Here is a 15,906-nt window from a genome sequence, read left to right as displayed (position 1 = left end):
AAAAACCTCAAAATGCTTAGATGTCAGCTCACCATCAGAGTGCACTGTTACTCCATCAGTGAATGACACAGAAAACACTGTTCACCACGTAAGACACACTTGTACTATCTAGCAACATGTCACAGTGCAGCAGTGGCAATAACACAAACAGTTTAAAGTAGTTTCTTTACACACAGCGTTTATTCCATGCAACACAAGTTCAATTCATGGGAGTAAAAGACATCATAGTGGCAGCGTTATGGTAAAGTCAACCTGGATGTAACAGCTCTAGCAGCATGGCAGCCCATCATACCTACAGAAACACATTAAAACATAATAATTAGAAATTGAGTCTCTAGAAAACACATTAAAATATCTGCATAAGGTATCCCTCTTCCTAATCAGACTCAAGTAATATTCAGTCCAATGAAGAATATATAATATACAAGAATATATATATATGGTAGTTTAACAGAGAGATAATGGGGTAAATAAATCTACCTGATATAGCTGGATCCTGGAACACTTTCTGTGCTCTCCCTCACTAGCACATCAGAAAATACAGTATCAGGACTGTCTCGTTTCCCATACCTGTGCATAAAGAAGATATCAGCAATTAAACAATATTTTTTTTCCATATAGGGTCAAGATGGACTCAATAATATAGAAGTAGATAACTAACCTCTGTCTTGTTATGAGGTTGATGTAGTGTCTTAGTGCAGAATAATATTTGGCAAGCTCCTCAGGTGGCGCGCCTTGCCGTGGATTGGCAGGTTTGGCTGGGTATGCATTTATGCCAGAGTGAATACAAACCAGCAGGCAGAGAGCCAGAATACTCAGCGACATCACAGCGTTGGAACACGTCCTAGATCACAGGGAAAATTAAGTGAAAATACAGAGTAATAAAAAACAAAAACACAAATCCAGCAACTCACGGCAAAATCAGAAAAAGAGCTCTGCAATAGAGTGACCATGTTCATGTTCATGAAACATAAAGGCAGTCAAATCTGTAAAGACATGCTGACTTTAAATTTAAAAAGCAAGCCTCTCCATCAAATTGTTACAAATAAAGATTTTGCTTACACTTTAGTTCTGCTGTAGTTGCTTTTCCCGCTGTTCAAGGCACGTCTGTCTGATTCCCTACATTGCCCATGTTTTATACAGCTTGTGCCATGTGGGGAGGGGTGTGTGTGTGTGGGGGGGGTAATTCTGTTCTTTTAGGCTACTCCTGAGAAATATCTATGGTTGCATTATTTAAGCTCAAAGTAGCAAAGCAGTGAAACAAAAAATGGCATTATTTCAGAAAAAAAAACTCATAACCTTTGTTTTTTTATAAATGTAAATTAAGTACATCACTAACATGCTACAGAAATTTGTGTTCTACAATAGGACCAATTCATTTGGAACAACCCAAAAGGTCTGCATCATTTTTGTTTACCCTAATGGCTTTGTTTTCTATGTTTAAAAAAAAATAAGGAGGTCTAAATAAGCAATAAGAGTACACCTGATTACAGCAAACTTTTCTTTGGTTCACAAAAAGATTTTGAAGTTATCATGGAAAAGTACTGATGAGTGGAGATGAAAGCTAAAAGTTTTATTAATGTAGAAAATCTACTTAAGACCAAAAGCAGAATGGTATGTTTTAATAAAACTGATGATGTGTAACTTAAGATGGCCATGGTTTTCACATTAAGCTGAAAAATGAAAGGATGCCCTAGTGTTTGGAAAAATTATGTTTCACTTCATAGAGAAATGCAAAGGGGGTCTACATCAAAAGCTACTTTTAACTACTACCTTAATCACAAGGGGCTGATACAGCAGGAAGCTCCACATGTTTGATTTGACTTTTTTATTTTATTATTGTTTTTGAAATGCCGGATGCCTTGACTGATGCAGCTCAAAAGAACTTGTGGCTCATCAGGAAACAAAATTAACTCATGAAATTGTGCATTAACCATCTCAAAAATAGGAAAAGCTGCTGGAAATAAAAGAACAGGCATTCGTGCTCCTTGCTATCACACAATTGTGTATTGTGTGCAAATTATACAAGAGCAGCCTAGTCAAAGCCTTTAAACGGTTAGCAGTAATGAACCAAAAGTTCAAAACTCATTAGTATATGTTAAATCCTTTGATTTTATGGCCTTTTAAAACTGCTTCATGTATCTCATCTTTAAGTCCAAATTAAACACTACTGAATACAGGCAGTTGTCTTAAGACAATAACTGCAGCAATTTCGGCCAAACGAGCAAGCATAGCTCTAAATTACTCGAAATCATACAAGAAAGGGCAGGAAATCACAAAAAACTCCTTAAACTTTCAATTTCAGTTGATAGAGGGCACAAAAAGCTTTCAGCCCCAAAATGATAAGACAACTTTAATGGCAACTATTTTCTTAGAAGGGCACTCAACAAAAACTTGGCAGTAAATCGTTGCTGTTCTGTGGCAGTCATATGAGCGCTGCACTCCAAAGCAACAGCACAAGTCCTTGCTGGTAACGTCGGCTAAACACAAACAAAAAACTTTTTCTGGCTCATATTACAGGCAAAATATTCAGATGCTGTAAAAGAAAATGACATTGTTATTCATAGAAAGCATTTACATGTTAATACTGCGATTTTCATGGCACTGAGTATCACTGCCAAGTGATCAGGTTCACTGTTAGTATGAATCTGTCAGGAAAAATGCTCCAAAACAACACTATGCTGATCAGATCAGTCAAACTTGGCATGCTTGGAGCAGACACCAACTGACTGCTGTGGCAGGAGCTGCCAACCAGGCATCAATCATGTACTTCATTGTCATCACCGGACACAGGCGTTGGGGTACAAGAAGCTCAAAACTATTTATTTACTTTTTACAAATACTCCCAGAATCTTTGCAAGCACATTTGCACTTGATGCTGAACACCCTTTACGGACTGATTTAAATAGTTTGTGACATCAGGTATTGTGATGACAAATGAGGGCCAGGTGGATAAAGCACAGAGTCCTTCAAGTGCCATTTCTGATAAAATTGATGTGCTCTCTTGTAATGCTCCTCACAAACGTTATCTACAAAGAGAGAGCCCACCTGCAGGACTATCAGAAGGCCTAAATACATACATTTACTCGTACTAAAATATCAAAAGCCTGACACCCAGATGGACTTCTAGTTGAGGATTAAAGCTAAAACTTTCAGTAGGAATTCTGGAAGATAAATTATTTATTTTAGCCAGTTGCACTGGATAGTAATGACCACCTACTAAATAATATACTCCTTTCTTTATACAGAAACCTAATGCTACACAAAGACCATGATAGAATTTAATTGCATATGCACTTTGGTAATGTATGTGAAAGTAAGCCGACTGTGAGCTTTGTATAGCAATGAGTCATGCAAGACATAAACTCTGCTACTATTTACTAATTAACCTCCCTTTCTTCATAATCTCCTCCATCGTAGCACCTGGTCCCTAATGGGGAGAAAACAGTGGGTGAAACAGCTGTATAGATAATGAGAACATTATCCACTCAAAATTTGAGTAGAACAAAAAAAGATTTTTCAAACTGCAATTTTCCCCCAGAGCCTTTAAAAAAAAAAAAAAAATAGAAATAAGCTAGTTTAAAAAAATAAATTACTATATTACAATAAAGACAAATAATATTAAAAATAATTACTTGATAGTCTTATTTTTTAATTTAAACTACTGAATAAGTAAGTGTGATCAACAAAGTCTAACTTTCATCTCAGTGGGTTTATATTGGGAGTGTACTGGAAACCAGAGACTATGTTGCATGAAGATGTCCAAATTCACTGCTTCCCCATCTGTTTTTAAACATTAGTCTGACTCATTCTTCATTTTCCATTCATGTGCAAGCAGCACGACCACAAGTTAAAAGCATTCAAACACCAGGTCCAGTCGGCTCTGTGCAGGCATCTCCTGCCTCATTACATTTTCACATTTAGCTAATGTCCTGACAATAAGTCAATGAAGCGTAATGCTTGCATGCAAGAAAGTTATGGGGATATAGTGCGAGTTGTATCAGTGTTTGTGTATGTTTTGGCTTAGTTTCTACTCTCAGGCTCCGTATTCTTTAAATGTCAAAAAGGTCCAAAAATCTATTTATCAGTCTGTTTTTTAATGTGATATTGATGTCAGAAACCATGAAAAAAGACAGAAACTCTTAATCTGTCCATGTCCTAATCAACCTAGGTGTTGGATACACTTACTTTTGAGTCTTTTATTGTCTTATTATCTTGTAAGTGCTGAGTGAATGCGTGTAACGAATAATGGCCTGGGCAACAATTTTTTTCCGAAACAAAGCACTCAGATGGATTTGGCTGAAAACATCATCTTAAATGACTTGTTTTAGTGACTCTATATTCTTCTTTCTCTTATTTATTTATTCTTGCTTGAATTTTGCAGAAAATGTGTTTCTGAGACTTGAATATATTTTAAATACAGACTATTTTTTAAATTATACCTGCAAATGTGAATACTGCTTTGCTGCTGTCAGGTTTAAATATTAAAAGGCTCTTGCTCTTCAGACACAGTTGCAGGTGCTTGTGAATAAGTATATTCACACCTGGGGAGACTGAATCAACACTGAACCTATGCATTTCGTCTGCTCGACAGCAACGTCTGCCTCTTCTTTGTCCTCACCTCGACACCATATTAATCATCAATCAACACGTCTGAAATGTAAGAAAAAAGAATTTACTTCAACAATCTAAACAGGATAAAACATACATTTTATCTGCAAACTCATGAGTCATTTTAGCATTTTACAAACACCATATCACCGTACCAGTGATGTCAAACAGTACGAAAAATTAACAGAATCATTAGAGGTTGTCAATTTTAAACACAAAAGGTGTTGGGTTTCTGGATTATTTATCTAAAGAAAAATACTGAAGGCTGACCAGTATACAAGTATACATTAGCCTATCACAGATAAATCACTATCATTGTAAATGCTGGGATGACCCCTGCAGAAAAATGATGTGATGGCTCAGTAACATGCTTTCTATATCTGCAAATTTGCAAGAGCCTATGTCCGAGTGGTGTGTATGTCATAACAAAGTGTAAGGCACCGTGCATAAGTCTACACAATTTGTTGTTTCTGCATATTTGATGTTATAGCATCGTACTTTCTATTGTCCATACTTCGTTGGACAAGTTATGTGATGCCACAATTTCTAAATAGCCAAAAGCATGTATTTTTTTTTTCTTTATGTTCCATTAAAGACTTCAGATAGTAGCTCATCTGGCAAAATGCAACCTTGAGAACAATTTGGAGTATATTTTCATTGTGTGCAAGTTTTATTAAAACCTGCCCAGTAGTAGATGGAGTAACAATTCTTGTGAACTGCAGACAGATGGATGTCTTGCCATGGGATATTATGCTCATTAGATGAGATATAATGTAGATAGTACAGTTAATATATCTGAGATCAGTATATACTGGTAAGTTGGGCTTCAGCATTTCTGTCACTTAAAGTACTTTTGGAAATCCAACAGATTTGGTTTTGACTGTAAAGAATGTATCCAAAACTCAAAGTAGTTCAGTCTGGGCACATCTTATTATTTAGCCTTAGATGTTTTCACTTTGTAACTTCAACATCAAATATGAAATCCTCTGGGAGTGTTTCAGTTGGGATACTCTTCAGCTGCTCATCGTAGCTGCGGAGAGTCCAAAGTTTTTCGAGTTCATACACTTCTCTAGTCTCTGGCAGCATGAAATGAACAACCATATTACCTGAGACACAGAAAAACAAATACTTGTAACTTTTATAGATGGTTAATTTAGTGGATAGGAATTGTTAAACAAATAATAAGGATATACATACCAAAGTCAATACACATCCAATCTTCTGCATCTTTCCCTTCAATCTTGACATTTGGATCTTCAGCTTTCTTCAGAAACTTGTACTGAAGTAAAAGCATCCTTTGTATGAGTTTAAAGAACAAATATATTTAGCATGTAACAAAGAATAAACAGAGGTAAGTTACCACTTTAATGGCATAAAGTGCCATTGCGCGCAAGTGCCTTGGTGACACACCGCTGACGACAATGAAGTACTCAGCGTATTTGATTTGCTCTGGTACTTTAATCACACAGAGGTCTACTGCATTTTCCTGACGCAGAAGAGACACCAGCACATCAAGACTGAAAGTCTCCAAGGATCCTTGACAAAAAGAAAAGAAAATGGTAAAGCAGTACGAGCATGTAAGCAGCACAGGGGTCCTACTTTCTTTGAGTCACTGCAAGGCAGTTTGGAAAAAGACATTTTACAGAAACATACTGGTACTTTGAACATGAGTCACCCACAATGAAATGACAAAACTGCATTCATCCATGTAACTAAGAAGTATTTTCTAGTAATTTTATACAGAGTTGGTCCTGGTGAGAACGTTTACACAGGTGTTGATTGAAATCATTGAATAAAAAGAAATGAGATATAATCAAAGGTTGTTTATTTGATATACAAATGCAAATACCCTCCAAATTATGATCTAGCACATTTGCATGTCCTTTAATACCAATTTTTTTAAGTGTTACATGTGTAATTCTATACTTCTGTGACTAATTATTTTTCTTCATTACTTCCTCTTGTCAATATGTGAAGGTGTGGACTTTGCCAGACAAATTCTGCAGTGTCTGTAACATTACACAACCTGAGTAATACATCAGCAAATATAAACATTACATTACTTTTTTATTTATAAATTCTGCATATCCTGTGGACATGATCAACAGGCTGCAGTTTTGTGCAGCCTGTTGCATGCTGTAGTGTCCATAACAGTAAATGACACACATCTGATGCTTATTTGGCTTAAATGAAAAACAACAGCATAAATGACAAAAAGTTTTATATTTAATGCGCAATCATGTCAGATTTAAAAATATTTAATATTTTTATTAGAGTTTAATTGTTTTTAATGAAACTGCACACACTTGATGTGAACCATCTAAACCGTATGAATCATCTTTTTAAGTATCCCAACTGTCTATTTTCCTTTGTTTTATCTGTAAGTAGTAGATATTTACATTCTTTCATCCTTCATGAAATCCCAGTGTTTACTATTACCTGCCAATTAATTACTGGCACAAATAATAAGCATATTAAGCAAGAATTTAGGCATCTGCCGTCATATTGGCAGTTTTGTCAGAAATAAGAAGCAGGACTTTGTTTTTGCAACCTGAAGATGCACCATAAAAACTTTTCAGGTATCACACTTTCAAGACCAAATGTCGCGTAACCGTGAAACGTCAAGAAATTCAATTATATTACACATGATAAAGCAAGTAAGCGACTGCTCTTGAAACCTCTATCACGCTCTAAGTACTTACTGCGACTTAAGGAGCTATTTTCTCTGCTATTATCGTCCAGTTCATGTGAATCATCTTCAATCACGCCATTACTCTCTGAATTTCGGCTCTCTTCGCTTTCCGAATAACATCTTTTTATGTCAAAGTGCCCGGTGAAGGACGCTGTGTGATGCGAGTGTTGACATGAGGTCAGATTTGCTGTAAAATGTTGAGGCACAGACAGGCTAATGCACCGAGCTTTGGAGATTGAACAAATGCTTCCAAAAGCCTCTGTTGGCTTTAGTAAAACACTACTTCTCAACACCGAGGACAGCACTTTCCGCGAGTGACAGAGTAAATTCATGGTCTTCACCTGCATAACATTACAGTATTACGGAAACAGCTATCCACGAGTTTACAGCGCTAAAAACAGGAAGTGTTTCATGTCCTCGGTTTTGATTGGCTTTTAATGCATTTTTGTTGGCTTTAAGGTCGTGATTGTGGGGGGGAAAATATAGAGCTCCCCCTATCGGTAGCGAAAGCTACCGAAACTTCAGGCTGTGGATTTTCTTTGTACTCTGATTTCCACATGTAAGGTTAGTCCATTGCCCTGTGATTTACTTTGACTTGACTGATGAACCCACTTTAAACATGTGAAACATGTTTGGAAATTACATTTTAATGATGTAATTAATTTGCACATGCACACACAGGTGTTAAGTGAAGGCCTGTGAGAGCACGATTGAGTCTGGGATTTTTTTTTTTGTTTGTTTGTTTTGTTTTTTTATGTACTTGACCTCAGGTCAGCAGGTAGCTTGTTCCAAAGAATGGGACTACTGTAATTGAAAGCACTTTCAGCACACTTGGATTTAATTCTGGGACTAGTTACAAGATCTACATCTGATGACCCGACCGCAATATAAACTATAAGAGGGATTTTAAAGGTAATTCTGTATTGAACTGGAGCCAATGGAGTGACTCCAACACTTGGATATGCTCAAGTTTCCAAATGAAACAAACAAGATGTGCTTTAACTGCAGGCTGTCAGCTTTTATTTGAGGCTATTTACATCCAAATCAGGTGAACAGTGTAGGAATTACAACAGTTTCCATATGTGCCTCCCACTTGTTAAGGGACCAAAAGTAATGGGATAGAATAAGAACCATAAATCAAACTTTCACTTTTTAATACTTGGTTGCAAATCCTTTGCAGTCAATCACAGCCTGAAGTCTGGAACACAGACATCACTAGACGCTGGGTTTCATCCCTGGCGATGCTCTGCCAGGCCTCTACTGCAACAGTCTTCAGTTCCTGCTTGTTCTTGGGGCATTTTCCCTTCAGTTTCATCTTCAGCAAGTGAAAGACATGCTCAATCAGATTCAGGTCAGGTGATTGACTTAGCTATTGCAAAAAAAAGTCCACTTCTTTCCCTTCAAAAACTCTTTGGTTGCTTTTGCAGTATGCTTTGGGTCATTGTCCATCTGCACTGTGAAGTGCTGTCCAGTGACTTCAGAATTCATCGTGCAGCTTTTGTCAGCAGTCACATCACCAATAAACACAAGAGAACCAGTTCCACTGGCAGGCATACATGCCTACGCATGACACTTCCACCACCATGCTTCACTGATAAGGTGCTTAGGATCATGAGCAGTTCCTTTCCTTCTCCATACTCTTCTCTTCCCATCACTCTGGTACAAGTTGATCTTGGTCTCATCTGTCCACAGGATGTTGTTCCAGAACTGTAAAGGCTTTTTTTAGACATCGTTTGGCAAACTCTAATCTGGCCTTCCTGTTTTTGGGGCTCACCAATGGTTTACATCTTGTGGTGAACCCTCTGTATTCACACTGGTGGAGTCTTCTCTTGATTGTTGACTTTGACACACATACACCTACCTCATGGAGAGTGTTCTTGATCTGGCCAACTGTTGTGAAGGGTGTTTTCTTCACCAGGGGAAGGACTCTTCGGTCATCCACCACAGTTGTTTTCCGTGGTCTTCCTAGTCTTTTGGTGTTGCTGAGCTCACCGGCGTGTTCCTTCTTTTTGAAAATGTTCCAAACAGTTGTTTTGGCCACGCCTAATGTTTTTGCTATCTCTCTGATGGGTTTGTTTTGTTTTTTCAGCCTAATTATCGCTTGCTTCACTGATAGTGACAGCTCTTTGGATATCATCTTGACAGTTGACAACAGGTTCCAAATGCAAATAGCACACTTGAAATGAACTCTGGACCTTTTATCTGCTCATTGTAATTGGGATAATGAGCGAATAACACACCTGGCCATGGAACAGCTGAGAAGCCAATAGTCCCATTACTTTTGGTCCCTTAACAAGTGGGAGGCACATATGCAAGCTGTTGTAATTCCTACACCGTTCACCTGATTTGGATATAAATACCCTCAAATAAAAGCTGACAGTCTGCAGTTAAAGCACATATTGTTTGTTTCATTTGGAATCCATTGTGGTTGTGTATAGAGCCAAAAATGTTAGAATTGTGTCGATGTCCCAATATTTATGGACCTGACTGTATGCATAAGGACTCTGCCTGTTGCTTTCTGAATAAGCTGAAGTTGTCCCACTGATGCAAATTGAGCATTCAAATAGTCTAACCTGCGTGATATGAATGCATGGACCAATTTCTCACAGTCAGGTTGAGGTAAAACATTCCTCATTTTGAATATGCACTTTAAAGTGATAGAAAGCCCATCTAGTGAACAAACCAGTTATCAAACCAGACTTGCTCATTGTGTTTCCGAGAAATGAATGATAAATATGAACAAATGTTCTCTGACCTTTTTGAGCAACAACAAATATTTGCCTCGTCTCTGTTCAGTTCTAAAATAATGTTGAAAATGATGACAGCAGATACTATGATCATTTATTGCTCCATTAATTTGCAAACAAGGGTTAGATCATTGGAGGAAAATGATGACTACAACTGTGTATCATCTGAATAGGATATTTTATGCTGGAACATGTAAAAGCTAAAGAGTAATAGTCCAAGAACAGACAACTGAGGAACCCCTGATTTAATTTGTTACATTTGTCCAGATCTAAAAACCACTAACTGAAGCATATACACTTCCTTCTTTAAGATATGATGAAAACCTGACCCATTAAACCAGCTGACCCATTCGGGGAATGGACACAGGAACTCTGGGGATGTCTTGTGATGTTTGGCTGTTCCTTTATATCCAGTGGACATGCAATTGCATTTAGATCTGCAGACTTTGCAGGTGGGATCAACAGCTTGGTCTATTCTTCTGAGCAAGTCTCAAATGAAGTGTATTGTCCTGCCCCGCCGTCTGGAGGTGCCTTTGAAGTGAATGTGAGCATCACTGTTTTGGTGAGTGGTGTGCGTCACAATCACATCCACATGAATGCCAGGACTCAAGGTTTTCCAGAAGAACATCTAATTGTACATATCAATTCACCTGCCATATTTTATTGTTGCATCTCATCAAATTTTGCAGCTCTTAAATTGGAGTTGAGGTTATATTCATTATTTCCTTAATTTCAAGTTCAAGTTCAGTTTCCAGCAACATTTAAATCACTCTGGCTTTTTATTTCGTATTTACTTTCTTCAAAGCCTCTGCTACTTTGATGAACTGTAAGACTGGCATGGTTGTGTATATAAGAAAACAAAACTGCTACTTACTAATGAACTGTTTGTTGAAACTTTTGTTCATTATAATCATAATTGTGTGCTGTCAACATTTTGTCTAGCAGCTGGATGACAGTCACAACAGTACTATTGTCTGCTGTGTCAGAAGGACAAGTAAAAAAATGCACCTCTTAAATGTTGTCAGAAAGAAAGGTATAAAATTCATTATTTGCATTTATTTTGGTAGGAAGCTATGACAGGAGAATGCTACTGTTTTATAAAATCAACACCTCTGGCCTGAACAACCCCTGATATATAAAATGCATCGATTATAAAACCTTTATGCTATAAAAATGTATAAAGTTCACCTGAGGTATAATCTCCTTGGTCATTAAAATTACAAATTCAAGTATATAGTCAAAACACTCTTGTACCTGTACAGAGTAAAGCAGTGCACTTTTTTTGTGCATTTTGTACTGTTGTTTGAATGAGTCCTCATTCATCAGCAGAGTCTGAGTCCATAACCACATTCAGTTTGAGTCCCACAGGAATATGGTCCGTAAGCCCAGCCAGCTGAGTTATAAAGGTCACCTCTTCAATTTCCTAAATGGAAAAAAAGATTTTATGCATTTTCTAATGATAAATTATTCTTCTAAATGAGGAGGCTGTCAGTAGTTCTGCAATTTGCAAATATTTTCTGAATGATCTACAGATATAAACATTTCAAACACAAATGAGCAAATGAAAAGACTGGGGACTGAACACAGGGAAATAAGAGAGGCACATACTGTTCGGCACTGCTTCGAAATGGAGCTTTCGCGGTACAGGATATAGTCGATCCGTCGTCCGATCCACGGCTGGTCAGTTTCAGGGTACACCAACGGAAAGTCCGCCTTAGGTACAGGAGGAGCGATAAACCTCTTTCTCAGATCCTCACTCTCCAAAGTCCTACAAGAGCATGAAAAAGACAGGGCAGGTTGCTGTAACCATAAACAGTGTGTAAGGATTTCTTATCAGAAATTTAGTTTTCCTGAAAACAACAAAAGTGGCAAAAGTACCTCTGTAGATTTTCTGGGGTGTTTACATCTTCTTCATACAATGTGGGCTGTTCCAGCAGAGTACCTTCAAAAACAAACCATAAAAATTCTCTAATCTTTGTTGAAATTTGTCATATAGTCAAACTATGAAGTGCTACAGGGAATAAATAGTACAAACCGGTGACCCAGGGCTTCTCCTTTCCAGGTCCGGCCCTGCAAGGGTCTTTGTATTCCTCAAAAACAGAGTGACTCTGTTCCTGACGATCATCTAGATGAATACATTTTAAAAACTGGTTAAAAACACAATATTAACAAAAAGGAAAAATATTAACAGAATAAAGTCTTGCATGAGACAGCAACACACCAGGTGAGCAGTTGTCAAAGTTGAAATCTCCACAGAGTACATCAAAAACAACATCCTCATCAGGTTGTTTGTTGGCAGCTTGAAATTCCGCGATCCACTTAGTTACCATTTCTAACTGGATACAACGAATTTCCCCTTCACCTGAAATAGGATTACACAGAGGGTCTCCTAAACACAACTTAAAATAAAAAAATAAAAAAATTTAAATATGAAAAGATTTTATAATTTGTTTAATTAAGCCAAATCAGAAATTGGGACCTACCCTCTGGTGCATGAAGGTGTGTGCAGTTAAAATAGCCAACCACTCTCTTCTGTTTCTGGTTCTTCCCAATAAGCACCTAGAAATTAAAACAAAAACAAAAAAAACAATCATGGCATCATATTTTCTGTTTATTCAAACTGATACAAAAGCCCAAGTATTAATTCTATTTTACATAAAAGCAACAAAGTCCAATGAAATCAACACTCAATACCTCACTAAAAATGTCTGTAACTTCATAAGATGACCCTCCTTATTATGCATGCATCCACTACTTTATATCACATATTTCCACATCATAAAGTTAACTAATGGACCTAAACTGACTTCTAAACTTTTTGAGGTGTCACGAATTTTGCTCACAGTTTCAGTTCTTTATCTCAGATCAGCTAAGCTCTGATGAAATTTCCACTTCCTGTCCATAAATATGAAAGCATACTTCTAAAATGAAACGTTGAACACAATTTATCCCTATACGATGACGTGCAAGCATCCAAAACTAGCAGATCTGAAGATTTCAAAACAAAAACAAAAAAAAAAAAGGGAAAAAAAGAAAAGACAGATTAAAGAGGGGGACGTTAAGCAATGCACCTTAACAGAAAGCAGACCCTTGGCAGCCAGTGCATCCTCTCCTCGGCTGTTTGGAAAGCAGTGGTACTGGGCCTCGAGGACAGGGAATCGGCTGGCGAGGAAGAGCCCACTGTTGAAGAACTTAAAAGAAGAACATCTGCATGGTGGCTGGCATGCATACACACCTATATCATACAGTATGTGTCCAAATTCAAGCTTCAATATATTGGTGAGCTTCCGTGCAGCCCTCTTATCAAACACTTCTTCAAGGCACAGTATGTCGACGTTGGCTGGAAACAGTGGCGATATCTCCCAGGGTACATCACTCTGTTGGCGGAGTCCCTGAGAGCTCAAAGCTCGGGGATTTTGCTGACTTGATTGGTCCTGTTGGTTAGAGTTACGGTTGGAATTGAGGAGGGGAAAGGTGGACTCATTCAAAGGCTCTTCTGTATCATCATTGGGTACACAATCTATGTTAGAATTTAGATTTAGATCATGCATTTCAGCTGGGTCAGGATGTTGACTTACTGTAGCCCCGTATGTAGGTGAGTTCACTGTGGGAAGAATGCTGCTGGAGGGGCTGAGAGTACCACAGCTGCTGGGGGAATCAACTAATATCCGGATATTAGGGCGAGATATGCCCTGCACAATGCATTGGCCAATAGCAGTTGCCCTACGTTGAGTGTTAGCCAAGTTGTTAAAGCGAGCCAGGCTGTCAGGCAGCAGACAAAGGTTGGCTGAAGCAAAGACAAATGACGCCTTACCAGTCAGCTCAAAGCCCTTGTTTGTTGCCTTCTCTGGTAAGGATGGTATCTCTCTGTGGTAGCTAAATGGCCTGCGGCAGGCCTGAAGAGGTGCCCAAAGCAGAAAGCCAAGAAAAGCCAAAGGGGCAGTAGCGAGAAAAAGAATAAAGAAGGTAATGGAGCCAAAAAAGACCTCGAGGGGGCGAAGATAGCATTCCTGTTCCAGCCGCTGACTTTGCTCCAGAGTGGTGGACTTGCACACAGCAATGAGGCGATCAAGAAACCAGAAACATGGCACGATAAAAGCCCATCCCACAGCATGGATGCCTGCAACAAAGCCATTAGGAAAGGCAGAAGCCTGCAGGGCCATGTTGATTTACAGTCTCTAAACAACAATCAACAACGTCAGAGCTTCTCGGCCTGGCCTCATTCTTGTGCAGCGTCTCCTCTTCATGGGATCCACTGGACACTGAAACAAGAAAAAGGAAATAATCGTTCTCATGGAATAACCTGCTTTACGACTTCATGCCCGTACATGCATTTCTGGAAAGCATGAAGCAACTGGCATCTGCACAGAACTGAAGGCAGTATAATCAAATGCACAGGAAACAACAGACAGCTTACTCATTGTTTACGCAATGCATAATGATTGCTTTTAAAAGAAGAGAAAAAAAAACATGCTTGAAACAGCCTTGACATTATCCAGCTGTCACCATCTGTAGAGTTTTTATTTAACTAAAGGCAGAGTAAGGCTTCAGTGAAAATTTGCCTTGAGCACCACACCTTTGTGTCTTTACAGATCTAACACACCATCTAAGGCCCATGAGTTTATGTAAAGTAAAACAGTACAAATGTTTATCTTGTTCAAACCTTGTACTGCTGCTTTTTGTCGTTTGAAAAGCACATACATACAATTATATCGATCCAAGGCGAGCATATTCTCTATCAGGGCGTTAACTGTAGCAATATGAGCTGGTGATGCATTTAATTCACAGTGAAAATCCAGATCATACTACAAACACTGCTTAACAATGGACCCCCAGGGTGGTGCGTTCAAAGGTTGAGGACCATTTCTGACTTTCGATTAACATTCCTAACTATTAAAAAAAATCACGGAATAAAACTAGGTTACACAAACACAGGCTAACGTAACTTAAATCATCATCTAGCCTCTTAATCAGCAAGAGATCTCTGTGCCACTGCTCGCAACATACTTGTACAGGTAAATGTAGCTGAATAACACGTTCTCTCTTCATCGGCCATCTGCAAGTAAGCTTAAGCTAACCGTTTCACTTCTCAAATTCATACTTTTGAATTCCCACAATCTTTTTCTCAGTAAATGCTAACACTTCTCTTTACATGTCGTTTATCATTATACACCCTTGATGTTGCATTGCTAGCTTAAAACACCAGCTAACGTGGAAGTCACACGTCTACTTACCTTAGCATGTAAACTGGCACAGTCCGTCTGATGAACCCACACAACGAGCAGCCGGTTGAAATGTTTATTTTATTTCATTTCTTTGTATTGTTCGCACATGCTCGGTAGAAAACACGTACGGTCTAGCTTGAAAGCAGATAATAACATTAGTAAAGCAGTCCTTTTGAACATACATAAAACCATATTGCTCTTATTGCTCGGTGTGTGTCACGTTATTAAGCCACACCCCTACAGAGTTGTCATGGTGTCTGCCCCGTATGGCACGTGACCTCACCTGGGGCGACCTACAGCATCAGCTGCTGTTGTTCGCCAAATGAAAAACTCCATTGAATTTGATATTTCTAAGTCACTGTGCTGTTTATTTTCCATACATGTGTTTTTTTCTTGAATTGTTTTAAGTATATTTACTTATTGTTAGTGACGTAAATATGACTTAATAACGTAACAAATGAAACTTTCCGATAATAAAAGTAAAATTATAAAGTCCTACTTGACGACAAACTAAACTACATACTGCGGAGCCAGCAACTGTCCTGCTTCAATTTCAGTTTTTAAAAATGCATAGCATATACAGTACTGTGCAAAAGTCTTGTGTCAACCCTAACGTAACTTTTAGATACTG

The 15,906-nt window shown here is 38.2% G+C and overlaps 3 protein-coding genes across 7 annotated transcripts; all 3 read right to left on the bottom strand.

Annotated features, from left to right (window-relative positions):
- Positions 1–161: 161 nt before the first annotated feature.
- On the bottom strand, positions 162–4,669 carry LOC146564484 (peptide YY-like). 4 transcript variants are annotated; one of them, XM_085292325.1, is made up of 5 exons: positions 4,545–4,669; positions 3,390–3,430; positions 662–844; positions 481–570; positions 162–292 (listed from the first exon to the last, which is right to left on the bottom strand). In XM_085292325.1, exons 2-5 carry the CDS (start codon positions 3,413–3,415, stop codon positions 268–270), a joined length of 324 nt encoding a protein of 107 aa, XP_085148451.1. In that variant the 5' UTR covers positions 3,416–3,430; positions 4,545–4,669; the 3' UTR covers positions 162–267. The 4 variants fall into 4 exon arrangements, with proteins under 4 accessions (XP_085148451.1, XP_085148450.1, XP_085148453.1 ...); XM_085292324.1 differs by having other exon boundaries at positions 4,443–4,570; XM_085292327.1 differs by lacking the exons at positions 3,390–3,430; positions 4,545–4,669 and adding an exon at positions 4,443–4,535.
- malsu1 (mitochondrial assembly of ribosomal large subunit 1) lies at positions 4,660–7,814 on the bottom strand. The gene is made up of 4 exons (XM_085292323.1): positions 7,314–7,814; positions 5,972–6,147; positions 5,809–5,890; positions 4,660–5,717 (listed from the first exon to the last, which is right to left on the bottom strand). Exons 1-4 carry the CDS (start codon positions 7,648–7,650, stop codon positions 5,563–5,565), a joined length of 750 nt encoding a protein of 249 aa, XP_085148449.1. The 5' UTR covers positions 7,651–7,814; the 3' UTR covers positions 4,660–5,562.
- A 2,879-nt stretch (positions 7,815–10,693) lies between these two features.
- Positions 10,694–15,516, bottom strand: smpd5 (sphingomyelin phosphodiesterase 5). 2 transcript variants are annotated; one of them, XM_085292318.1, is made up of 9 exons: positions 15,285–15,515; positions 13,629–14,312; positions 13,122–13,484; positions 12,534–12,609; positions 12,272–12,412; positions 12,086–12,175; positions 11,929–11,992; positions 11,659–11,818; positions 10,694–11,473 (listed from the first exon to the last, which is right to left on the bottom strand). In XM_085292318.1, exons 2-9 carry the CDS (start codon positions 14,211–14,213, stop codon positions 11,366–11,368), a joined length of 1,587 nt encoding a protein of 528 aa, XP_085148444.1. In that variant the 5' UTR covers positions 14,214–14,312; positions 15,285–15,515; the 3' UTR covers positions 10,694–11,365. The 2 variants fall into 2 exon arrangements, with proteins under 2 accessions (XP_085148444.1, XP_085148443.1); XM_085292317.1 differs by having other exon boundaries at positions 13,122–14,312; positions 15,285–15,516.
- Positions 15,517–15,906: the final 390 nt, after the last annotated feature.

This window comes from Mchenga conophoros, linkage group LG11 (genome assembly GCF_057382185.1).
Source record: "Mchenga conophoros isolate Kocher_MC1m ecotype Shallow Benthic linkage group LG11, M_conophoros_male_GT1.1, whole genome shotgun sequence".
Classification (NCBI taxonomy): domain Eukaryota; kingdom Metazoa; phylum Chordata; class Actinopteri; order Cichliformes; family Cichlidae; genus Mchenga; species Mchenga conophoros.
The sequence above is the reverse complement of the archived record's forward strand: the minus strand, read 5'-3'. Positions and strand labels throughout refer to the sequence as shown.